This window comes from Heteronotia binoei, chromosome 4 (genome assembly GCF_032191835.1).
Source record: "Heteronotia binoei isolate CCM8104 ecotype False Entrance Well chromosome 4, APGP_CSIRO_Hbin_v1, whole genome shotgun sequence".
Lineage (NCBI taxonomy): Eukaryota > Metazoa > Chordata > Lepidosauria > Squamata > Gekkonidae > Heteronotia > Heteronotia binoei.
This window is the reverse complement of record NC_083226.1, coordinates 25,177,168-25,202,454: the sequence shown is the minus strand read 5'-3', so window position 1 is coordinate 25,202,454 and position 25,287 is coordinate 25,177,168. Positions and strand designations below refer to the sequence as shown.

Here is a 25,287-nt window from a genome sequence, read left to right as displayed (position 1 = left end):
AATCCAACTCCTCCTTCTCCTCCTCCTCCTGTTTTTGACATATATTTCTAAAATGTAATTGTTTTAATCAGGGGTGGAATTCTAGCAGGAGCTCCTTTGCATATTAGGCCACACACCCCTGATGTAGCCAATCCTCCAAGAGCTTACAAGCCTCTTTTTTGTAAGCTCTTGTAGGATTGGCTACATCAGGAGGGTGTGGCCTAATATGCAAAGGAGCTCCTCCTAGAATTCCACCCCTGGTTTTAAAACTGATACTCTTTATGTTAATTTTTGCTAGCCACCTTAAGCCCTAACCAGGATAGCCAGATCTCATCAGATCTCAGAAGTTAAGCAAGGTCAGCCCTGCTTAGTAGTTGGATGGGAGCCCACCAAGGAAATGCAGGATCACTATGCAGAGGCAGGCAGCGACAAACCATCTCTAAACATCTCCTGCCTTGAAAACCCTACGAGGTTGCCATAAGTTGGCTGTGCCTTAACAGAAAAAAAAAAGCCATCTTGAAGACCACATGATCGAAAAGCAGCATATAAACAGCAAACAAAATAAATTGGGTGACACAGGGAGAGATTTAGTATGGCTGGTGGAGAACTCCAAGGTATGTCTCTTCAGCCCTTTAAGCTTCTTTTAAGCTTAAGGATGTATGTCAATCACGCGCTCCATCTTCCCTTCCCCAGTGCCTCCCCCCTTCCGTGTCCCCAGTTCTCTTGGAAGTTCCTCTCCTGCTAGTCTTCAGTACACACACGCATACGCAGATAGCTTGAAACAGATTCCTACTGTGTAAGGGCTGTGTAGGGGGAGCCCAAGCTCATTAAATTACTAAATAAGGCAGCCGCGCAGTCATCAGAATGCCATTATGAATTTCCCATTAAGGGTTTTCGGCTCCAAAGTGTTAACTCCTACAAATCTTTGCACTACATTCCTTACCGGAGGGTTGGCTGCCTTGGCAAACGTTAACTGCAGCCAAGGGTCTGAAAAACAAAACAGAAACGCTATGCTCTCTCTCTGTCTGCTAACATAAAATACTAAACATCTCAAAGGCAGCAGCCATGCATGAGTGAACAAGGAGATGTTGCAAGGAGCAAAGTCAGATTGCCTTCCCCACTCCCGTTTTCGCCAGCTGTAGCAATAGCCCAGCATGGGGACGGTTCTCCCCACTGATATCCATGTCAGGATAAGTCCCGCCTGCTCAATCTCTGTGCAGCTGCTGGAAGTAGGCTTGCAAATAGTTGAACAAATACTACTAAACAGGGGTTTTTTTGTAGCCGGAACTCCTTTGCATATTAGGCCACACCCTCCTGATGTAGCCAGTCCTTCTGGAGCTTACAGTAGGCCCTGTACTAAGAGTTCTGTAAGCTCTTGGAGGACTGGCTACATCGGGAGGGTGTGGCCTAATATTCAAAGGAGTTCCTGGTACAAAACACCCCCCACTAATCCCCTACCCATTCCACCCACCCATCAAATCACAATTCTGTTAGTAGGTTGAGGCATGTTAATGGGGTTGCCACCTTCCCGGTAGCACCTGAAGATCTCCTGCTATTATAATTGATCTCCTGGCAGCCAAAATCAGTTCTCCTGGAGCAAATGGCTGCTTTGGAGGGTGGACTCTATGGCACTGTACCCTGCAGAGGTCCCTCTCCTCCCCAAATCTGCCCTCCCCAGGTTCCACCCCCCAAAATCTTCAGGCAAAAAGGAAAGGGGTTTATATTCTTTTTTAGCAATGTTTCCATTCCTGTTGGCCTAGAGGCAATACCCACTACAGGCAAGCAGCAATTTACAAGGCTGTGGTCCAAGGAAAACAGGTCATGCCAGTGTTAAACACACACACACAAAAGACTTTCATGCTAGGAAGGAAGGACCCCATGTGTTATAGCTGAACTTCCAGGATAAATTCAGACATGCAGGCCAATGCAGCTCTGTCTTTGTACAGATGGATCACCACCCATGAAATGAACCAGTAACTCAGTAAAACCTTGTACGCATGAGTCTAACAAGGAAAGGAGCAATTCATTCATTCTTTTATCATATCCCCAAACTGTCTAACAAATGAGAGCCATATTGGTTCTAGACTAATGAACAGCTATACTGGTTATAGACTAGGATCTGTGAGACCCGAGTTCAGATCCCCCACTTTGTCATGGAAAGTTGCTAAGTGACCTTGGCCCAGTCACACACTCTCAGCTGGACCCACCTCAAGTATTGTTGCACAGATAAAATGGGGGGGAAAGGATGCAAGGTTAAGTTGCTTTGAGTTCCCACAGGGGAGAAAGAAGGGATGGAAATGAATGATAAAGTCTATATATTTTAGCACAGAGTTGATTAATCCCTGCCATGCTGCATCTTTGCCTCACCAACCTCACACAAATACAACCACCTCTACCCCTTGCATTACACCTCACAAACTCCTCACCAGTTTTAGGTCTTCATAAATATTCTGAACTTCAGCAACTCCAAGAGTTCAAGTTTGTATCATTACCTGAATGGCCAAGAGCAGGGGTTCCTCCTGACTCTCTAGCCTTTCTGATCCTGTAGGCACCTTCTGACAAAGGGTAGTGGGCATAACCACAAAATGGCTGCTGTTTAGCACTGTGTTGAGGACCCCTGGCCAAGAGGTCTAGCAAAGACCCTTCAACCTATAATCTTGTGCTGAGTTTTAAATGAGGGGGGGGGAGGCCAAAATTAAATTTTCCTGCAACTTTCAGTTCAGTTCAGCTCAGGTATCCTAGCCTTTCAAGTGATAGTTTGGAGGCATGAACCATGTAGAAACTTGGCCTTCAGGCATCTTGATAACAAAAACAGTTTTGGATGGTCCTGACACCTGCCCCCCCCCCTCCCTTTGTCCTGGTACTGTCCTGTCAGCATTAAGAAGACGACGACATTGGATTTATATCCCACCCTCCACTCTAAATCTCAGAGTCTCAGAGCGGCTCACAATCTCCTTTATCTTCCTCCCCCACAACAGACACCCTGTGAGGTGGGTGGGGCTGAGAGGACTCTCACAGCAGCTGCCCTTTCAAGGAGAACCTCTGCCAGAGCTATGGCTGACCCAAGGCCATGCCAGCAGATGCAAGTGGAGGAGTGGGGAATCAAACCCGGTTCTCCCAGATAACAGTCCGCACACTTAACCACTACACCAAACTGGCTCTCTAAGGCTTTGGCTGCAGAAAAAAAACAGGTTTTTAAAAAGTTTGATGCACAGAGACTGGAGGAAAATCGGGAGTTCAGGTGGCATTTTCAGGTTGTGGCAATGGTGCCAATACCATAGCTGGAGACAGGAGGAGGAAAGAACCAGAGACACCACAGGGAGAGGGGAAATAGACAGGGTTGCCAGGTGATGGCTACAGATCTCCTGAAATTACAACTGATCTCCTGGCAACAATCAATTCCCCTGATGGCTGCTTTTGAGGTGGACTCTATGGCATTCTACCCCACTGAAGTCCCACTCCTCTCCAAACCCCAACCTCCTCAGGCTCCATCCCCAAAATCTCCAGGTATTTCCCAATTTGGAGGTGGCAATCCTAGAAACAGAACCAATGGTGAGAGGAAGAGGGGGATTTCACCTCTCCCCCATGTCTCCACTTGTCCAATCTTATAGAAAATGTCATGGTGGATGATTTTTTAATTTTTTTTATGTGTGCAAGCAGGGGTGGAATTCTAGCAGGAGCTCTTTTGCATATTAGGCCACACACACCTGACGTAGCCAATCCTCCTAGGCTCTGTAAGAATAGCCCTGTAAGATCTTGGAGGATTGGCTACATCAGTGGGATGTGGCCTAATATGCAAAGGAACTCCTGCTAGAATTCCACCCTTGTGGGTAAGGGTGTGTGTGCATGTGTGTGGGTGCACCTGGAAGTCATGGCAACCCTGGAGTATATTCAGGGAAGTGACTGCTGGTATTCCAAGGAGGTTTCCCATTCAAGTACTTTGCCAAAGTCAACCCTGCTTCACTTCTGAGAGCTAACAAGATTGGACTTGCCTGGGCTACCTAGTCAGGGCATCATGGTGGATTATCTTAAAGTAGAGCAGTGAAAGGGGACCACATGCAGACAAATTCAGGGTTTTGACATATTCAGTAAACTTCTGGGGTACACAAGAGTACATGCACACACACACAAACTGAGACGTTCAGAGCAGTGAGTTAAAGAGTGGAAAGGCAGACTGATAAACTGCCTTGTAGAGCCCACTCAGAACAAAAGTTTATCCCAGAGGAGATCCAGGGTGGAGGGAACACATTTCCTCATCTCTACAATTCCCTGGGTCCCCCCAACATGTAAATAGATACTACGGAGCACAATGGTTACACACCAAACTAGGGTCTTGGAGATCCAGGTTCCATTCCCTGCTCAACCACAAAGCCCGGTGGGCACTCTTGGGCCAGTTCCTCTCTCTCAACCTACCTCAGAAGGTTGTTGTGAGAATAAAACAGAACAGGGACGGGGGAACTGTGTGTGTACACAGCCCTGAGCTCCCTGGAGAAAAGGAAAGATAATGTATGATAGAGGGAAAGAGAAATAAATACTACAGAAGTTAAAGAAAATCTACTGCTCAGCAGGCAAGCCATTCACTTGGGGAATGAAAATCTACATCCCAAAGGCGGTAGGTGGCTGATATCAGGTTACAAAAAGAGACCTTGCATGGTTCCGCAAGTGTTAGTATTCCACAAATGTTTAAGCCGGATCCACCACTTATCTTTTTCAATTATCCTGAAGGAGAAGCTGAGACAAAACCACAGGAAATTGGGAGGGATTGCAAACACTCTGGTTGTTTACCCAACTCCCTAGAGTATTTGCAATTCTTCTCCTTCCCAAATTTATCTCAATGAACCAAAGTTCTGGTTGTTTACCCAATTCCCTAGAGTGTTTGCAATCCTTCTCCTTCCCAAATTTATCTCAATGAACCAAAGTTCATGAGGGGAAGCCATGGTGAGTCTGTTATAGCAAAATTAAACAGGAGTCCAGGAGCTCCTTAAAGACTAATTATATTTATTCCAGCTTTCCTGAGTCAGGTCCATATCCATGAACAGGTATCCTTCCTTATACTTGCCATTGAATGAAGTGATCTCTGATTCAGAAAAGCTCATGCAGGGATACATTTTAGAACAAAGCAGGAGTCAAATTGCACATTTAAGACCAACAAAGTTTTATTTGGAATGTAAGCTTTCGTATGCATGCATACTTCAGACGAGGGGACAGGGTACATGTATTTATTTATTTACCTTATATTTATATCCTGCCCATTCTATGCAGACTCAAGGCGGCTAACAGCATATAACACACAATAAACAATATTAAAACAATAAAACAATCAAATAACGGTGCTACTTCAGGCGGATCATATAATATTTTCCTTTCTCAGCGTGACAGATCCTAGGCAGTTGTATTTATTTATTTAGTATTTATTTCTCTAAAGTGCGATAGATCCAAATGTGGTGGCAGCCCTTTCCCATTAGATGTTATATGCCATCCGAAACAGTTCAGTCTTGCAGGCCCTGCAGAACTGCGATAAGTCCCGCAGGGCCCTGATGGCTTCTGGGAGGGAGTTCCAAAGTATTAGCCCAGCAACCGGGAAGGCTCTTGCTCTGGTGGAGTTGAGCCTAGCCTCTTTTAGCCCAGGGACAACCAAACGATTCTGAGAGCTTGATCGCAGTGCCCTCTGGGGAACATGTGGGGCAAGGCGGTCCTGCAGATAGGTAGGTCCCAGGCCATATAGGTAGGTCCTAGGCTTTGAAGGTTAATACCAGGACCTTGAAATGGATTCGGTATGCAACAGGCAGCCAGTGCAGCGCTCTCAGCACAGGCGGAATGTGCTCCTGCCGGGGAAGCCCCATTAGCAGCCTGGCTGCAGCATTCTGCAACAGATGCAGCTTCCGAATCTGAGTCAAGGGCAGCCCCACGTAGAGAGCGTTACAGTAATCAATTCTCGAGGTGACCAAGGCGTGGATCACCATTGCTAAGTCACTGCGTTCAAGGTAGGGGACCAACTGCCATGTTCGCCAAAGGTGGAAAAAAGCAGCTCTGGCAGTGACTGCTACTCGGGCCTCCATAGTTAAGGAGGACTCCAGGAGCACTCCTCAATGCTGGCGTCAGTGGTGCCCCATCAAAGGCTGGTAAAGGGATCACCCTTCCCAGGCCACTGTGACTTAGAGAACCTCCGTCTTCATTGGATTCATCCAAGTGGGCAGCTGTGTTGGTCTGAAGCAGTAGAACAAAGCAGGAGTCAAGTTTCACCTTTAAGACCAACCAATTTTTATTCAGAACGTAAGCTTTCGTGTGCTCTCATTGGATTCAGCTTTAGCCGGCTCAGCCGGCTCATGTAGTTGGTGGGTTAAGAGTGTAAACTGATGCAAAGGATCAAATGGCAAACTAGTGTAATAAATTGGAAGACCATTTGGTCTGGATAGCAATAAAAGGTAGTAAAAGTTGCCTCTTCATTGCTGTTGCTGAAAGTCTAGGTAAAACAGAAGGACATGTATTTCCTATAAAGCAGGAGTCAAGTTGTACCTTTAAGACCAACCAAGTTTTATTCAGGACGTCAGTTTTTGTGTGCTCTCTAAGCACACTTCATCAGACACGGGGATTAGGTATTGTGGGCCCACAATATGTGATCCCTTCGTCTGATGAAGTGTGCTTAGAGAGCACACAAAAACTGACATCCTGAATAAAACTTGGTTGGTCTTAAAGGTGACCTTGATTCCTGCTTTGTTCAACTACTTCAGACCAACACAGCTGCTCACTTAGATCTATCTACATGTATCTCCTAGTTCTTGTCCACCTAATTTACTTTTTGTATGTATGCATATGAAAGCTTACATTTTGAAACTCTGTTGGTCTTAAAGGTACTCTTGACTCCTACTTTGTTCTACTGCTTCAGACCAACACAGCTGTCCACTTGGATCTTGGGATAAATTGTGTTAATCTTTAAAGAGCTCCTGGGTTCCTGTTTAATCACAATGAACCATCTCTCTGAAGCTAGGCAAAAAAGGAACACAAGTTTCAAACAGGAACCAAGCCAGTAATGGGAAAGATGTCCTAAATCACAGATATAAGACCAGGAGAAAGGAGAATGAAGGTGGCCAATCACCAGGAGAAAAAAGTGTCCTGACTCTGTGTGTGAAAACAGGCAGGTGAAACTTTTCATGGCACCTAGGTAAATAACAACATCTGGTAAATAACATCTCACTAAGCCTCTATTAACAGCAGAGTGTTAAAGCCGCAGTACTGCAGTCTGAACTCTCTGCTCACGACCGGAGTTCGATCCCAGCGGAAGCTGGTTTCAGGTAGCTGGCTCAGGTTGACTCAGTCTTCCATTCTTCTGAGGTCGGTAAAATGAGTACCCAGCTTGCTGGCGGGGGGGAAGTGTAGATGACTGGGGAAGGCAATGGCAAACCACCCCCTAAAAAGTCTGCCGTGAAAACTGTTGTGAAAACATCACCACAAAGTCGGAAACGACTGGTGCTTGCACAGGGAGCTACCTTTACCTTTTTAAGCCTCTATTAAACAGACAGGACGCTTTTCCTCTAGGCAGTTGGCAGTGCTAGGAACAGCTAGCAAGACAGCAGCACACCTGATAAAGATTTTAGAAACTGCTTCAGTCAAGGCTACGTTTGGAGTACGAAGTTCAGCTCTACACTCTGCCATTGAAGAAGAACGTCAACAACAAAAATGGATTATGAAGACCTTGAAGGGAACACCCACAGTGACAGACAATTTGGAGACAGCCTGTTAAGGAACTGATCATTTAAATATTTAAAAGGGACCTCAGAGGATGGAGAATTAGGCAAGATACAAAGAGGATGTGGTTCTGAATGCCTTTTAGGCCCACTGCTTGTCCCCAAGCAGGAATAGGTCAGGAAATAACGCTTCAATGCAAACTACTGCTTTCAGAGTACAGATATCCGGCGTCAGTCCCATACATACTTACCTGACAGGAAGCCCCACTGAAAACAGGAGGACTGAAGCACAGAAGTGGGCAGCATCATGGAGTCACAGGACAAATGTGAATATTAGACAATATTTATCTTAGTAACTTTTGCAGTTTTATTGACAAAGCTGAACTACACAGAGGGTTTACATTAAACAACAAAACAAATTTCCTAGCTGTGGCAATGCTTCGGCACTGGAGCTGCCGCCTAGGAAGCCCCTCCTGTGACTGGAATAGTTGTTTGGTATATCCCTTTTCTCTAAGGAGTTGAGCAGTTTTCCTTTTTTTTTTTTAGCCCCACAACAGCTCTTTGAGGTAAGTTTACGCCAAGGGATCAAGGGGGCCCAAACCCATCCAGTGAGTTTCTTGACACACAGGGGACTTCAATTGCACCTCCCAGGACCCAATCCAACATTCTAGGTCAGGGGTGTCAAACATATGGCCCACAGGTCAGAACCAGCCCATCCAGAGCTCTTAACTGCCCAACGAGGATTTGGTCATTACCCTTATTGCCAGATGACAGAGGCTGTGTATTATGTCCCCTGTATACTGTCCCAGTGCTAACAAGGAGGTGGAAATGAGAGGGAGGGCATCAGGGAGATACTGTAAGGACGTAAGAACATAAGAGAAGACATGTTGGATCAGGCCAATGGCCCATCCAGTCCAACACTCTGTGTCACACAGTGGCCAAAAAAAAAAATCAGGCGCCATCAGGAGGTCCATCAGTGGGGCCAGGACACTAGAAGAAAGGAAATACTGTAAGAGTGTTAATATTTTATGTTTGTATTTTCAGTTTAAAAAATGGTGAAAGAGGCCTCATAGAATGGGAAGTAATTGGGAAGGTCTTTGACCTGGATGTGACATCAAAGAATGTGACATCACAACTCTGCTGAGCTTCCTCCCCTCTCTCAACTCTATCCTTCCCAGGCATTGTCCCCAAAACTGTTAATTGGATTTGCCTGTGTCCTTTAAAGTTTATATCTCCTGTACCTGGTATTACACTTTATGGAACGCATGGCCAGGCCTGAGAAAGCGACATTTAGGTCAGAACTGACCCTCGTAACAAATGAGTTTAACACCTCTGCTCTACCTATTCCCTGAAATTGGCTCTCCATGTACTGTACCTCTGGCCAGGCTGCTTAAGCGACTATCTGTCATGCCCTACTTCCAACCTAGGCTCCCATCGTCCACTGGGCATCCCTTTCAAAGCCTACAGTTCTATGTTTTTGTGGCCCTATAAGGAGATTTATCAATCTCAAAGTCTTCTCTGGGCTCTCCTAATGGTGGAAAGTGCCTTCAAGTCTCAGCCAATTTCTGGCGATGCAGTAGAGTTTCAAGGCAAGAGATGTTCAGAGGTGGTTTGCCATTGCCTGCCTCTGCATAGCAGCCCTGGCCTTCCCTGGTGGCCATCCAAGCAGGAAACAAGGCTGTCCCCACTTATCTTTCAAGATCTGATGGGCTCACTACTACCCTACTCATCAGTGTCAATAATTAATAATAATAATAAATTATCATATGACATTGTGTGTAGAATAGCCAGGGGGATCCTAAGGTTGTCTGGCAACCAAAAGTTCTAGCTTTTAGTATTATGTGCCACTAGGTGGCGAGCCAGACTTGTTTTTAAGGCAAAACATTTCAGAGGTGGTTTGCCATCGTTCACCTATGCGTCACCAGGTCAGGTGACTCACCACCAGTATTAAGTAATTAATGCAGAATGAATGCAAAAGCTGCTATCTTATTTTTAAAATTTACATTGTAAGGTTTCAGACATGCCTACAATGGCTGTAAGCAGCAGGTCCACCAAACTTCACCTCAAAGAGGGCTTTGGCACAGTCCACTTACTCACGGCCACCAACTCAGAGCTGTTGTCTGAGGGCAGAAGAATACCTCATAAAAGACAAAAAATTATCCCCACGTAACGTCCACTGAATTAGGAGTTTCCAGCACTGTTGGACCACTGATCATCTTTTGAATCCTGAGAAAAGGTATAAGGCAACACAACAAAATGGCTGTCTCGGCAGGGGGTGGGGAAAATCATAAAATGTCAGGAGTTTCCACACTGGGGGAACTATTTCCAAACCACCAAACCGGAGTTCCCTCTAAGCTGCATTAGTGTGAGCTAGATCAGTTTTTTAGCCTCCGGCTCACCCATTTTTGTCTTAGCTCAGGAAAAAATGGCCCCAGAGCAAACTAATTCATGCAGTAGCTCACAACATAGAATTTTTGCTCACAAGACTCCACAGCTTAGGGGGAGTATTGTCCAAACAGATTCTTCCTCTCTGGGCTCTTTTAGAGCACCTCGTATTCCCATGAAGAGCCAGAATGAGCTCTTTGCTTTATACTTTGGAGAAGTAATGGTAAATGGGAACCAGGAGGTGTATCAGTTTGCATGGCATCAGGGCTTTTTCTATAGCAGGAACTCCTTTGCGTATTAGGCCACAGTCCCCTGATGTAGCCAATCCTCCTGGAGCTTACAGTAGGCCCTGTGCTAAGAGCCCTGTAAGCTCTTGGAGGATTGGCTACATCTGGGGTGTGTGGTCTAATATGCAAAGGAGTTCCTGCTACAGAAAAAAGCCCTCCATGGCACCCATGGGCACCACATGATGTCAGGGCACTATGTGTTTTTCTACCTCTATCTCCCACATTAACAAGCACACAAGTTTTAACAACAATGCTTCAAATGCATATTTCTAAGAAATATTTTCAAGCATTTTTGCAAGGCATCGTTATAGTGGAGCTTAACTTTAGCTTATTAATAGTTCCGGGGGTCATAAATCAGTCTGGAGACTTTCTCCATTATACAGAAAGAAGCAAATATAGTTATTATGCATGCATGATAATATACAAGAACAGCTACATAGCAAAACTGATCATCCTTATGCCAGCATTGCGTTGACTTAGAAAATGGGAGTCTTTCGCAACCAGTTAAAAGAACCACATTTTCAAATCAAGACCAACCTCTGTCCCATCTGGCGGTGAAACGAGACTAGCCCTTAACTGTATTATTCCAGACTACCGCAAAAGCTTGTATGAAATAAGAATGGTCAGTTCCTCTACTTTCAATAAGCAGAGCCCTTTGTCAATCCGCACAATTATTAGAAGCTCCCAGTCTCTTTTTGAAACCGTAAAGATGGCCACAAGGGTGACAGAACACGGCAGTATTGGAAATGCACATAGACGGATTCAGAGAGTTTCACAGAATGTTCACGTAGCACGAAATCCCTTTCCTCCCCTAACATCCACTTTTCTTACAGTACAACTGTTCTGGCAAACCTGCACATAATTTGTCATAATGAAAGGTATGACTGAAGGCAATAACATCAGTAAATTGTTAAGATTTAATGCCAAAATGTTTCCCAGCACTTCCCCTCCACTCCAGATGATTTTTTGAGCTGTCTCCACCCTTTTTTGATGCAAACCTCCCCGCAACTGCACTGGCCAAAGGAACAGAGAACAGTTAAGATGATTACAACGTTGGAGCACCTTTCCTATGAGGAAAGGCTGAAGAATCTGGGACTTTTCAGTTTAGAAAAGAGATAACTAAGGGGAGAACATGATAGAGGTTTATAAAATTACGCATGGTGTGGATAGAGTTGACAAAATGAATTTTTTCTCCCTCTCTCAAAATCCTAGAACTCGAGGGCATCCAATGAAGTTGATGGGCAATAGATTCAGGATGGACAAAAGGAAATACATCTTTACACAGAAAGCGATTAAAATGTGGAACTTGCTGCCAGAGGATGTAGTGATGGCCACAGGAATAACCAGCTTTAAAAGAGGACTAGATACATTCACAGATGATAGGTCTATCGGTGGCTATCAGTGATTGAGGGAAACCTCCACCTTCAGAGGCACAAAGCCTCTGAATCCCAGACCCAGGAGGCAACATCAGGGGAAGTCCTCGGCCTCTGTGTCCTGTTGTTGGCCCTCCAGAAGAACTGGTTGGCCACTGTGGAGACAGGATGCTGGACTAGATGGACCACTGGTCTGATCCAGCAGGGCTCTTCTGATGTTCTTATAAATAAGTAGACCACTGGAAGCCCAAGCTGGCTTACTTTACTCTCCTCTCCTGCATTTTACCCTCACAACAATCCTTTGAGATAGGTTTGGCTAAGAGTGGCTATGGTCACCCAACAAGCCTTCATGGCAGAGCTAGGATTCAAAAGTTGATCTCATTGGCCCTAGTCCAGTACTCTTAACCATTATACCTCACTGTCTAGCAGCTGGACCTAGAAACCTGGATTTTAGTCAGGGATTCATTGAGTGGCCTTGGCAAGAATCCCTAATCTATAGTCTCCATTACACATTTTAAAATAAGAACAAGAAGCAACCTACCCTAACACCTGTTTCACTGAATTTCCCCTCAAAATGCCAATCTTGAGAAATATGTTATTTAAACTTCGTAAGTATGTATTGAATGCATTTATTTAAATCATGGTCCCTGTTCCTCAACACAAAAGCTTTTGAGGAGGCTCAAGTTCAATAAATTCAATACAGTAATTCATTCCAGTGGAAGAAATCTGGAGCAGGCAGTGAGGAAGCAGGCATGTAAACAACCCATGTGAGCTTCCATGCTGAAGGAATCGTCTCTCTCAACTGGTGACAGAGCCAACAAGCCTGAACTCCATTTCCACTGGCAACCCTTTCCACACTTCCTGTTCATCACGAATGAACAATTTCACACTGCCCACATTCTAGACTGAATGTTTCACGTTCCAACTATACCAAAGCACTTCAATGCATAATTGAAAACACAACTGTGAGACAGCACCAAATATTTAACTGTTTTAGAAGCACTATTTCTGCACTGTCATCTCTAAATTTTAGACTGGAAGCTCTTGGGGGGGCATTCCCTTTATGTGTGGCTTGTAAAGGAATGGTTCCACTGTGGGCACTTTTGGAGGACAGGCAGTGGACACCGTAACAAAATGGCTGCCATAGGGGCACATCTATCCACAAAATGGCTGCCACAGGGATGCTGGGTGGTTCCAAGACAAGTGTTCTGCTACGATGGAGACAATGTTTCCGAATGGGAGCTCCCTGCAGGAACAAAGGTGATGCTGCCTACATAGTACTTCTTGCCCCAAGGAAGCGAAGGATAGCCAGGCTGGACTTTTTGGTTTGGAGAAGAAGAAAGCAGATGCAAAGAAACACAACTGTGGGTGCCATATTTAGGGACAACTGGTACAAAGAGTCCATGACACTGATCTCTATTGACTGAGGGATTATTCACACTTTACAAAGTCCCCCCTCCCACAAAACCTGAAATAGCCCTGGGCAGGGCTTTTTTTTGTAGGAGAAAGCCCAGCGGGAACTAATTTGCATATTAGGCCACACCCCTGACATCACCATTGTTTCGCATATGGCTTTTTGTGGGAAAAGCCTACCAGGGCCTCATTTGCATATTAGGCCACATCCCCTGACACCAAGCCAGCCGGAACTACGTTCCTGCTCAAAAGAAAAGGCCCTGGTCCTGGGAAATCTGCCATTTGCCCTCTTGGGAAAAATTCCACATAACCAACATGATACGTATGTTTCCAGGACCGGCCCTAGTCTGTCTTGCACCCTGGGCAAGGCTAACTTCTAGCGCCCACCCACCCCCGCCCTGATAACATCACTGAATCACATAGGGGTTGCCCAATATGGCGTCCCCAGAAGGCTGGTGCCCTAGGCAATCGTCTAGTTTCCCCAGGGGCAGGGCCGGCCCTATATGTCTCCCCAACAAGACACACAGCAGTTCCCTTTGGCCATTTCCAATTTGGAAAACAGAGGAGGAGGAGTTGGTTGGTTTTATACCCTACCCTTCACTACCCAAAGGAGACTCAAAGTGGCTTAGGATCACCTTTCCTTTCCCCACAACAGACACTCTGAGAGGTATGTGAGGCAGAGAGACCTCTGAGAGAGCTGTGACTGGCCCAAGGTCATCCAGCTGGCTTTATTATGGAAGAGTGAGGAATCAAACCCAGTTCTCCAGATTACGGTCCGCCATTTTTAATCATTACACCAAACTGACTCTAAGTTCCAGCGCACATCTAATAAAAAGTCCTCATGGTGGCAACCTGGGGAACAAGACAGGAGTCTCTGCAAGGTGTGTGAAGCACCCCTAAGAGAAGCGCAGCTACAAATCTCCAACAAAGAACTGAACCGACTAAAATTCAGCCCAAACTTATGCATGCAAAGTTTGAATTGTAGGGATGGAAAGATTCTGGAAATTAGCAAGTATAATCCTCTCTACATGCAGCTCCTCACTCAATGCCCCACTGCCGGCTTGGAGAAGACATTTCTCTCTTTCAATCACTTCTCCAAGCCAAGCCAGCCAGCAGCTTGAAGGATGCATTTAAAGGTTTTTTTTCCTTTCCACCTCCCCCTCCCTCATTCCCATCTATTTATACCTTTATTTCCTTCCTTCCTTCCAGCTCTCAAACATCTGATGTTCGTGTCTTGCAGCTCTCAAACATTCGACGTTTATTCTATGGGGCTCTCAGACTAAGCAAGTTTGGCCTCCCCAGTCCAGGTCTTGTCAGATCTCAGAAGCTCAGCAGACTCGGCCCTGGCTAGTATTCGAATGGGAGTCCTCCCAGGAATACCAGGGTCGTGATGCAGAGGCAGGCAATGGCAAAACGCCACTGAATGTCTCTTGCCTTGAAACCCCATGGGATCGTCATAAGCCAATTATGACTTGACGGCACTCATCACCACAAGCAGAAAACAGAGAGAAGCACAGAATAGAAACACCTGCACTGTCCCCTTCTCTTTCAGTCCCACCTATAACTTTTCCCCTCCATATCCCCTGCTGCTGGTGAAATTGGAGAGATCACTCTTCCAGTATGACAGTTCTCAGGAATGTTCCTCGTTTCTAGACACTGCAAATGTGATCTATCTGATACAAACATTTAGCAGGGCTAAAACTGCTGGAAGCGAGGCAAATGGACTTAACCACCAAAATCGAACATGAGGATGCTGCCGCACGTCGTTGCACGTTTTCACAGGACAGGGCACCCCCGTGTTAGAATATCCCCTTAGCTACCACCAGACCCCAAAATTACCAGATTTGGAAACTATTAAAAACCTCCTCTTCCAAACAAACGAAGACAGCAATGACAATTCTGTACTACTGACCACCTCAAGAAGTCCCACACCTCTCTGTGGCTACTCAGCATAGCTGGATTATGCTAGAGTTCTGCTGGTACAGTTTAAGAATTTTTTTGGGGGGGCAATGTTCTCTCTAATTTTCTTCCTCTACGGAGCAGAACAGTTCATATCCTGAACAGAACTTAAAATGGGCAGTACAAGACACTGTGCGGCTCCAGACTGCTGCTGAGCAGGGCCACCCATGCACACTGCTTAGAGGGACTGCTGCCGAGGGATTCTCAAAAAGGTTGGAGGGACAGTGGCTCAGTGGTAGAGCATCTGTTTGGGAAGCAGAAGGTCCCAGGTTCAATCCCTGGCATCTCCAAAAAAGGGTCCAGGCAAACAGGTGTGAAAAACCTCAGCTTGAGACCCTGGAGAGCCACTGCCAGTCTGAGAAGACAATACTGACTTGGATGGACCAGAGGTCTGATTCAGTATAAGGCAGCTTCATATGTTCATATGTTCAAAAACCACAGTGGGGTGACCGGGCTAATTTGCTGGGCCACAAATAAATAGGAGGCTCGTGGGTGCCTGCAATACTAACACTTTCCCCCCCCAAGTCTAGCCTAAACTTTCATGAACTGGCACTCTCCTCATAAAATGTATGAGGCAGCTCCTCACTCAGTGAACACCTGTACGTGAAGAAACAAACAAGAAACAGTTCAAGGGCCATGAAATGCAGGTCAGCCCAGGGTGTGATGTAATTATATGCTAAATTCAAATGTAATCTTGAAAAGTACAGAGAAGAGCTCATGACAGTAAAGTCACAATGGCAGTAAAGAGCATACAAATATTTTCGTTCCCCTCCAGAAGCTGAAGATAAAAGGCTTGCCCCCTGCTGTTTCTAAAATAAATGTTTCCTTTGCTTTTAAGTTAAAACATTAAGAAAAATATTTCATACACAATTCATTTTCTGAACTGTAATTATCCCCCGATTAGTACTTCTGGCAACATGGGAAACAATAAGTTTTAGCACTGTCTTCTTTTATCTAAACAGAAAAGCGCAACACTTTGTAAAAGGGATGGTGCTTAGAATTACCTTAGACAATGAGGTTTTGTTTTATTTATTTGTTCTAAGAGAAGAATATGGTTCCAACAGACAGGTACAGCAATTCAGTATAGGGGGAAATGTTTTCCTTTCAAGGAGGGATTTTTGGTCTTCAATCCAATCAAGGAGGATTTTTTACTTCCAGGCAATGACCATTCTTCCCAGTAAGGTACATAGAGGAGTACAGAGAAATGGATCGCAGCCTTGGTGTTAACCTGGGTTCTTGGGCAAAGTGTTTCAAAAGTATATTCTCCACAACTCAACATAACCATATAGCTCTAAATTCCCCCCCTGTCCAGTCCGAAGAGGAAGAGTTTCTCCAAATCGCCTCCAACTTTGCCTTGTGCTGAAATTAACATTTATCACCTGGCGCCCCCCCCCTCCCCAAAGTTTAAACGCCATAAATTAAAATGCTATTGCTATTATACATCCACAGCTCACCCACCCCACTATTTTATACGAGGCGTGTCTTATCTCAAACTCACTAAGCATTTTCAGAATCAGTCTATTCAAACAACGCCGCGTTGGTCTGGAAGGCTGGAAAGGCCTCGCAAGAGTTTTTCGCAATTTGTCTGAACCTTTGCAAAGATTGCTAAACGGCGGCTGGGTTTGGACGGCGCTATTCCCGCAAAGAGTAAAGAGCCGAGCGCGCGTCGTTCCTGTTTCCAGTTTGCAAAGAGGAGGGAGGGGAGGTCAGAATTAACCAGCGTGCTTTTATCCAACACACAAACACACACATATATACACACACGCAACCTTTCCCCAACCGTGAAGATCCGTCCAAGCGATTGTCCAGTTTGAACTCACCGGAGAAGAATGCGCTCGATGCGTTTATCTATTAATCTGAACGCCTGCCTTGAAAGAAAGGGAGTGGGGGGGAGTAATAAGGCTGTTTTAATGGGCAACTGAACAGCGGGTGGCCAGACTTGGTCGAAGAAATGTAGCAACCGGCGGGGGGGGGGGGGAGAAAAGGACACTTCTGATGTGCTCGTTTGTTTGCCCCGCTACTTCTCCCCCCCCCTCTCTCCCCGCACCGCTGAACTTTCTCCCCGAACTCGGCGGCTCCGCTCCGCTCGCAGCCTTTCCTTTCGTTTTCCCCCCAGCCTTGCGCAACCTCAGGCGAGCGTCAAAGGCGCCGGGAAGAAAGGGAGGGAGCTTCAAAGCAGCCCCGCGCCTTTCTGGCTCCACCCGGTGGATCTCCGCCCCCCCCCCCCGGGCCGACCCACCCGAACTCGGCTCCCCTGGTGCCCAAAAGCGCCCGGAAAGGCGCGCGCAAAAACGGGGCGCCCGTGGAGAGGCGCCACTCGAGCCAGGTTGGCGGCGTCGGGCAGCGGCAGCCAGCAGGTACCTCTTCCTCGGGCAGGTTCGGCTCGGCGGGGCAGGGCTCCGGGTCGCTCTTGGCGCTGTTCATCGTCTCCTCGGCCGGGGCGAGGCGACCGCCCGTGCCCGTGCGCTCTCTGGCCTCTCCGCGGCGCGTCTGGACGGGGAGTCGCGGCGGGGCACCGGCAGGCAGGGGTGGCGCGCAAGGCGAGGGAAGCCCGGGGGCAAAGCGCGCCGCTCTCGCCCTGCAGCATGCAGCGGGGAAAGGTGTGGGGGGGGGGGTCTCTCCTCCGAGCGGCGCAAGAGGGTCAAAACCCAACCCCGAGCGCGCCGTCTCCGCCGGGGAGGACTAGGGGGCAGCGCCCAGGTCGGCCCGCCTTGCGCGCTTCGCTCTGGTTGGCGGGGAAGGCGACTCCCCGGCCTGCCGCTGGAGAGGACGAAGACGACGCGGGAGGGCAGAGGAGAAGAATGAAGACGCCCCTCTGAAGCCCCCCAGCACGTGAAGGGGGCGGGAGGCTCGGGGAGGAGGAGTCTCCGGGGCGGGCCGCCGCTCCCAGGGCCGTGGGTGGGATCAGGGGAGGCAGACGTCCAAGGGGCGCAGCTTGGGCCTCCCCTTCCCAGCGCCGAAAGCCTGGCGACCTCTGTAAGGCGACTGGTCGGTTGGAGCCTCCGTGTGTAGAGGCAGTCTATCTTGAAGTGCTGGCGGCTAGGGATCCAGCCCGCAGAGATGCTTGGGAGTTGACCAGAGGAAGGCGACACAAGAAGGATCTTTCAGTGGGATCTAGTAAAACAGTTCTTAGGGTTGGCTCCATTTCCTTGCTGGAAAAAGTCACACCGCTCTTGCTTGGGTGCTTCACATAGAACTGGGATTTTTTTGTAGGAAAAGGCCAGCAGGAACTCATTTGCTAATATGCAAATAGCCTAATATGGCCACACCCCTGGTGGCACCATTGTTTCACATAGGGCTTTTGTAGGGGAAGCCCAGCAGGAACTCATTTGCATATTAGGCCACACCCCCTGACGCCACGCCAGACAGAACTGTACTCCAGTGCGTTCCTGCTCTAAACAAATCCTGCATGGAACTAATGAACATATGAAGCTGCCTTATACTGAATCAGACCCTGGGTCCATCAAAGTCAGTGTTGTCTTCTCAGACTGGCAGCGGCTCTCCAGGGTCTCAAGCTGAGGTTTTTCACACCTATTTGCCGGGACCCTTTTTTGGAGATGCCAGGGATTGAACCTGGGACCTTCTGCTTCCCAAGCAGATGCTCTACCACCGAGCCACCGTACCTCCCCAAATGTGGCCATGCATACCCTTCCCTTCCTGAAGGGAATGCATTGCTGCTCCCTTCCCCCTTTTATCTTCACAACAACCCAGTGAAGTGGATCAAACTAACTACAAGTAGCAACTTCATGGCAAACTCAAGATTTAAAACCAGGCCTCCCAAATCCTAGTTTGATGCCTAAACCATGCTGGCACATCAGTGGCTACTACATCACATTGTGTTACTATTCTCTCCTAACAAATTGGTTGCTGTCACACACATAACCATGAATACATGAAGCTGCCTTATACTAAATTCAGGCCATCTGTCCGTCAAGGTCAGTATTGCCTACGGTGACTGGCAGTGGCTCTCCAAGGCCCCTGGCAGAAGACTTTCACATCACCTTGTCCTTTTTAACTGGAGATGCCAGGCACTGACCTGGTGACAAGCAGATGCTATACCTCTGAGCCATGGGCCAGTCTTCCCTGACTATCTGGGGCTACAATTACTTCCTGGAGTTAACTTTAGGTAATCTTCATTCTTATGCCGCACACATAAGTAGTTGGTAATGCATTACACTGTACAACAAACACACCTGCATGAAGAAACCCGCGACGAACTCTTTGAGAGAGGGTTATTGCAACAAAAAGCCAAGGAAGAAAAGGGATGCTTATTCTTTTCTCTACCTATATCTCACCCTTCCTTTCCCCCCACCCTAATGTGGATAACCCATACTGGCCTGGTCAGATCTGGAAACTAAACAGGATTGGTTCTGGTCAGTATTTACATGGGAAACCACCAAGGAATTCCAGGTTCATTATGCAGAGTTAGGCAATGGTAAATCACCTGAATTAGTCTCTTGCCTTAAAAATCCCAGAGGGTAATGAGTTGTGACTTGAAGGTGCATGCACACACACACACACACACTTTTCCCACGAAGCTGCTTTCCCCCTTGCAGGGTTCCAACATTTCTTCTTATTTGGAATAATAGATTAGAATAGTAGATTGTAATGTAATGAATAGAGCCCTGTGGTGCAGAGCTGCAGTACTGCAGTTGGAGCCCTTTGCTCATGACCTGAGTTCGATCCCAGCGGAAGCTGGTTCAGGTAGCCGGCTCCAGGTTGACTCAGCCTTCCATGCTTCTGAGGTCGGTAAAATGAGTACCCAGCTTGTCGGGGGGAAAGTATAGATGACTGGGGAAGGCAATGGCAAACCACCCCATAAAAAGTCTGCCATGAAAACCTTGTGAAAGCAATGTCACCCCAGAGTCGAAAATGACTGGTGCTTGCACAGGGGACTACCTTTAGCTTTTACCTTTTTAATATAATGAATAGTAGATCCAGGTGGGCAGCCGTGTTGGTCTGAAACAGCAGAGCAAAGTCCAGTGGCATCTTTAAGACCAACGAAGTTTTATTCAAGGTATGAGCTTTTGTGTGCAAACACACTTCCTCAGATACCCAATGAATATGTAAGGCAATTTGGAATGGTAGATCGGAATGTATTTCTCTGGTCTGAGGACAGGGGAGATAACTTTACACAGCCAATTACCCCATTTCAAAGAAGATGCTGTAAGGTTGCATCCATTCCTGAGAGATGGATGGAGCATAACAACAGGGTCTCAGTTAATTACTCTCAGCATTCCTCAGTTAAGGAGACATATTTAGTTCCCTCACTATAAGAACATAAGAGAAGCCGTGTTGGATCAGGCCAATGGCTCATCCAGTCCAACACTGTCTCGTAGCAGCACCCCCCCCCCAAAAAAAAGGTGCCATCAGGAGGTCCATCAGTGGGCCAGGACACTTGAGGCCCTTCCACTGCAGCCCCCCCAAGCACCAAGAATAAAGAGCATCATGTGCCCCAGACAGAGAGATCCATCTATACCTTGTGGCTAATAGCCCCTGATGGACCTCTGCTCCATATATTTATCCCATACCCTCTTGAAGCTGGCTATGCTTGTAGCCGCCACCTGGCCCTCATGTGGCAGTGAATTCCATGCGTTAATCACCCTTTGGGTGAAGAAGTACTTCCTTTCATCTGTTCTAACCCAACTGTTCAGCAATTTCATTGAGTGCCCACGAATTCTCACGAATTCTTGTATTGTGAGAAAGGGAGAAAAGTACTTCTTTCTCTACCTTCTCTATCCCGTGCATAATCTTGTAAACCTCTATCATGTCACCCCTCAGTTGACGTTTCTCCAAGGTTTGCCCCCAGAATTAAACCCAAACAAATGGTAACCAAACCAACTAAATTTGTTATTCCTGTTCGATCCTTGAATCTGTTAAACATCTTCATTATTCTTTATGCTAATTTACGGCTTACCCTGTAAGAAGAGTCCTGTAAGCTCTTTGAGGATTGGCTACATTGGAGGGGGGGGGGATAACCTAATATGCAGATGAGTTCCTGCTACAAAAAAAGCCCTACCTATAGGTGTGGGTGGGTAATTTCCATTTAATTGTATCTGAAGAAGTGTGCGTACATACTGAAGCTTATACTTTTAATAAAACTTTGTTGGCCTCAAAGGTGCCACAGGACTCGAACTTTGTTCTTTTGTTTAGGATTGTACCGTATGAACAGTGGGCCAGTAAAAGTCATATAGGGTAGCAGCTTTGCTACACTTAACTGCATGACTCAGTATAAGGATCATTGTCTTACACTGGCATGGTAAGCAGCGGTAGTATTGTATCCATCTGAAATACTAGCACACTGAGCTTCATGGTTTACGATATCTTCCGTGACTCAATGGTTGGTATTGTCCATAACCAGCTATTGATTTCCTTGTGCAGAGCATTAACAACAAATTGTGGAGGACATGTGGCACTGTGGTAGAGCATCTGCTTTGCATTCAGAAGGTCCCAGGTTCAATCCGTGGCATCAATGATCCCTCTAAGCTGAGTTAGCGTGAGCTAGTTCACAGTTTTTTAGCCTCCAGCTCACACGTTTTTGTCTGAGCTTAGGAAAAATGCCCCCCGAGCAAACTAATTTATGCAGTAACTCACAACTTCCAATGCCAGTAGCTCATAAAGTAGAATTTTTGCTCACAAGACTCCACAGAGGGAGTATTGCCTGGCATCTCCAGTTTTTGTTTTTAAAGGATCAGGTAGTAAGCGATGCGACAAACCTCCACCGGAGAGCCCCTGCCAGTCTGACGAGACCATGCTGACCTTGATGGACTGATGCAGGGCTGTTTTGGTAGAAAAAGCCCAGCAGGAACTAATTTGCATCTTAGGCCGCACTCCGTGATATTACCACTGTTTCACATAGGGCTTTTTCTACACAAATGTATGTGCATATTAAGCCACACCCCCTGATGCCCAGCCCACCCCGCAAACTGCGTTCCTGCTCAAAAAAAGCCCTGGACTGATGTATAAGATTCCTGCATTCCTGTGATTGTTAGTCTGATGAAGGAGGAGGAGTCTCTGCAGATTTTAATGCTCAGTCAATGGCCTGTTTTTTTCTGGCATGTAGATATGGTCCCAATGAACCATACTAAAAAGGCTTCTTATCCAGTACACTAGCGTGCCACAAGATAAGTGACAGCATGCAGCAAGAATAAAATTTACTTATGAAAAGCTCTGGTAAGCCTGAAGTATCGCCCACAGATGCTGCTGCCCACCGAGTCTCTGTAAGAGTCATTGTTCTGACCATGCCTCCTTCCATTCAGCCTCCAATGCTGGTGGGTAGTGCCGGTGAGTCTCTGCATTGTTGGATCATTCAGACTGATCTCACGGCAGAAAGGTAGCCCAGTTATCCACCCTCTGAGGAGACTGCCTGTTGTATCTCTGCATGTCACCACTCCGAGCACCTCTTCCAATCAAAGGGCACAGGTCAGGGACTAATGAAGAAATTAAAAAGGATGGCTTCCACTAAGTAGGGGTGGCTAAGAGGGGCTGTGGCTCAGTGACAGAGCATCTGCTTGGCATATAGATGCTCCCAGGTTCAATGCCCAGGATTCCCAGTTCAGGATCAGGTAAGAGGTGATGTGAAAGACCTCACCCTGAGACCTGGAGAGTCACTCACAGTCTGAGTAGACAGTACTGACTTTGATGGACCGATCCATGTATAAGCTCATTTCATGTGTTCATGTAACTTACACAACTTGAACACAAAGTTTTGGGTTTATAAGGCTGGGTTCAGACCAGCATTTGAAGCCAACACAGGAACAGCTCACAGATGGATTAAAAAGTCCAAATGTGCACATTTGCCTCCCGTCCCGCTTCCGTACTCACCCCGTCCTCCAGTGTCTTTGAGGCGGTTCAAAAAGCTACCACTTTACGAAGTGATAGCAAATCCTTCTGCCGCTCGCCATCCGTCTTCTGGGCATCTGAATGCGGGAGCGCACAAGCGAGGCGGATTGGTGATGTGAACCTGCCAGTCTGCTCTAGGTGCTCACCGGTATTCTTTTTTTTAACAAAAACTGCCCAGAGCGCATGTACACATGAGTGCATGAGCACCTATGTGCATGACTGCTAAAAATGTATGAGAAAAAATAAACCAAAACCACACCGAGGGGATGGTGTGCAACAGCCGTCTGGGCAACTCACACAAGAGCATCTGATCAGGATTCGGCTGCTCCATTTTGAACCGGCCCAATTTGAGACACCTCCCGTATGCCCAAAGCTACCATCTGGACCCAGCCTAAGAATCAGATGTGCCTCCAGTTTCAATTTGGAGCAGGGGGAGTGTTTCCCACTGTTATAGGTCTAATCTAACCACATTCATTGATTATGCACCCGATTAATCTTTATCGTTTCTAAAAACAGAGGTACCCAAATGACTGCCTCATTTCCCACGGAGTCCAAAAGTCTTTAGATCTAGGTAGGCTCCACACCGAGGTTTGTCAACATGATACCTGTTTTCCCGTCACTAAAAATAAGTCTGATGATCAGAAAGGATTTTATAATGGTTCCTCATTTCTAACAGGCTCCTTAAAGCACGGCTCACTGACAGCGCCGAAAACATGCGGCTCCTTTGAAGCTGTTACAGTCTGTTGATTCGGGAGTCTGGGAAGGAAGGCAGAGCCTTAATATCTTGTGACTTGATTCCTGTAACACTTCATGTTCAAGAGCCACATCCTCAAATGTAATCATTTGGATATCTTTGTTAATTGTAAAGAACCACAATATTTTGACATTAGGGACCCAGAGAATTTTCAAATAAGACCTTTTTTTGAGTGTTGGTTGTAATTATGTGCAGTGAGGAATTCCACATTAGGCTCAAAAGTTTATTTTTTTGAGGGCTGGAATAAAGAAATGTTAACTACTTCCACTCAAAATAGGAGTAGGATGGGCAAGCTCACCACAGAAAAGAATTGGGAATCAAATATAAAATAGATACTTTCGGTCGTTGTTCAACAAAGTAATCGTTATCAGGGCCATATTTTATCCTTTTTGTGTGTGTGCATGCATATGTGTACACCTGGAAGTCACAGTGACCTCTGGTGACTGACCCCTACTGGGGCCTGGAGGATATTCAGAGAGGTGGCTGAATAAAGCCTGCCCCTGCCTCCCGACTGGTGGTATTCCAGAGGTCTCCCATCCAAGAACTTGCCAGAGTTAACCCTGCTTAGCTTCCAAGATCTGACAAGATTGGGTTTGCCTGGGCAATCCAGGTCAGGACAACAGGGTCATATTTTGAGTTGAACAAGGACTATGGCTAAATCGGGGAGCATCTGCTAGACACCCAGAAGGTCCCTGGTTGAATCTGTGGTATATCCAGTTGGCCTGGATAGTCCAGACTAGCCTGAGCTCATCAGATCTCTGAAGCTAAGCAGGATCAGCCCTAACTAATATCTGGATGGGAGACCACCAATGGCAAGCCACCTCGGAATGCCTGTTGCCTTGGAAACCTACAGGATTGCCATAAGTCAGCTATGACTTAACAGCTATGGGCCAGGCTATAGGTGATGTGAAAGGCCTTTGCCTGAGACCCTGGATAGCCACTGCTAGAAGCCAGTACTTATCTTAATGGCCTGATTCAGTATAAGGCAGCTTTTTATTTTCAGCTTGGTGTAGTGGTTAAATGTACAGACTCTTATCTGGGACTGGAAGAACCAGGAAGGAAGGAAGGAATGTGTGTGAAAGAGCCGCATGTGACTCCTGAGCCACAGTTTGGCCATCCCTGATAATGTATTAGAGAAACAGGTGAGTATGATGTCTAAGAACGTATTTTTTCAGTTTCATCTGGGCTGGAACATGTTCTTTCTGCATTCAGGTGCCCCATCAAAGCTGGTTTATGCTCTCATAACCTTGAGATTTGACTACTGAAATGAAGTCAGCATGGGGAGGCCCTTGAAGACAACTGGGAAACTTCAACTTGTTCAGCATTTCCTTTTTAAAAGAATTTGCACTTGTTTCCTACAGGGTTCTGTTCAAAATACAGGTTTTCACCTTTAAAAGTCCTTTACAAGACTCCATTAGTTACAGGGCCATCTTTCTTCATCTGATCTTTGCCAAATTGCCACAGAATTTGTTAGTGTTCCTGACTGCAAAGGAGGTAAAAATTCTAGCCAGTGACCAGTGGTTGTTATCCTATTTTATTAAACTTCACGTCAGAGACTCTGAGGATGGCGTCAGCTCTCATGAGTTTCCAAAAACTCTTACATGTGGGCT

General features: G+C 46.6%; 1 protein-coding gene across 2 annotated transcripts in view; it reads right to left on the bottom strand.

The window, feature by feature from the left end:
• RBPMS (RNA binding protein, mRNA processing factor) overlaps positions 1-17,580 on the bottom strand; it is a 129,491-nt gene extending 111,911 nt beyond the window's left edge. For both annotated transcript variants that reach the window (XM_060236965.1, XM_060236964.1), the window contains exon 1: positions 17,443-17,580. In XM_060236965.1, coding sequence (XP_060092948.1) covers positions 17,443-17,505 — 63 coding nt within the window. In that variant the 5' untranslated portion in view covers positions 17,506-17,580. The remainder of the gene's footprint in view (positions 1-17,442) is intronic.
• Positions 17,581-25,287: the final 7,707 nt, after the last annotated feature.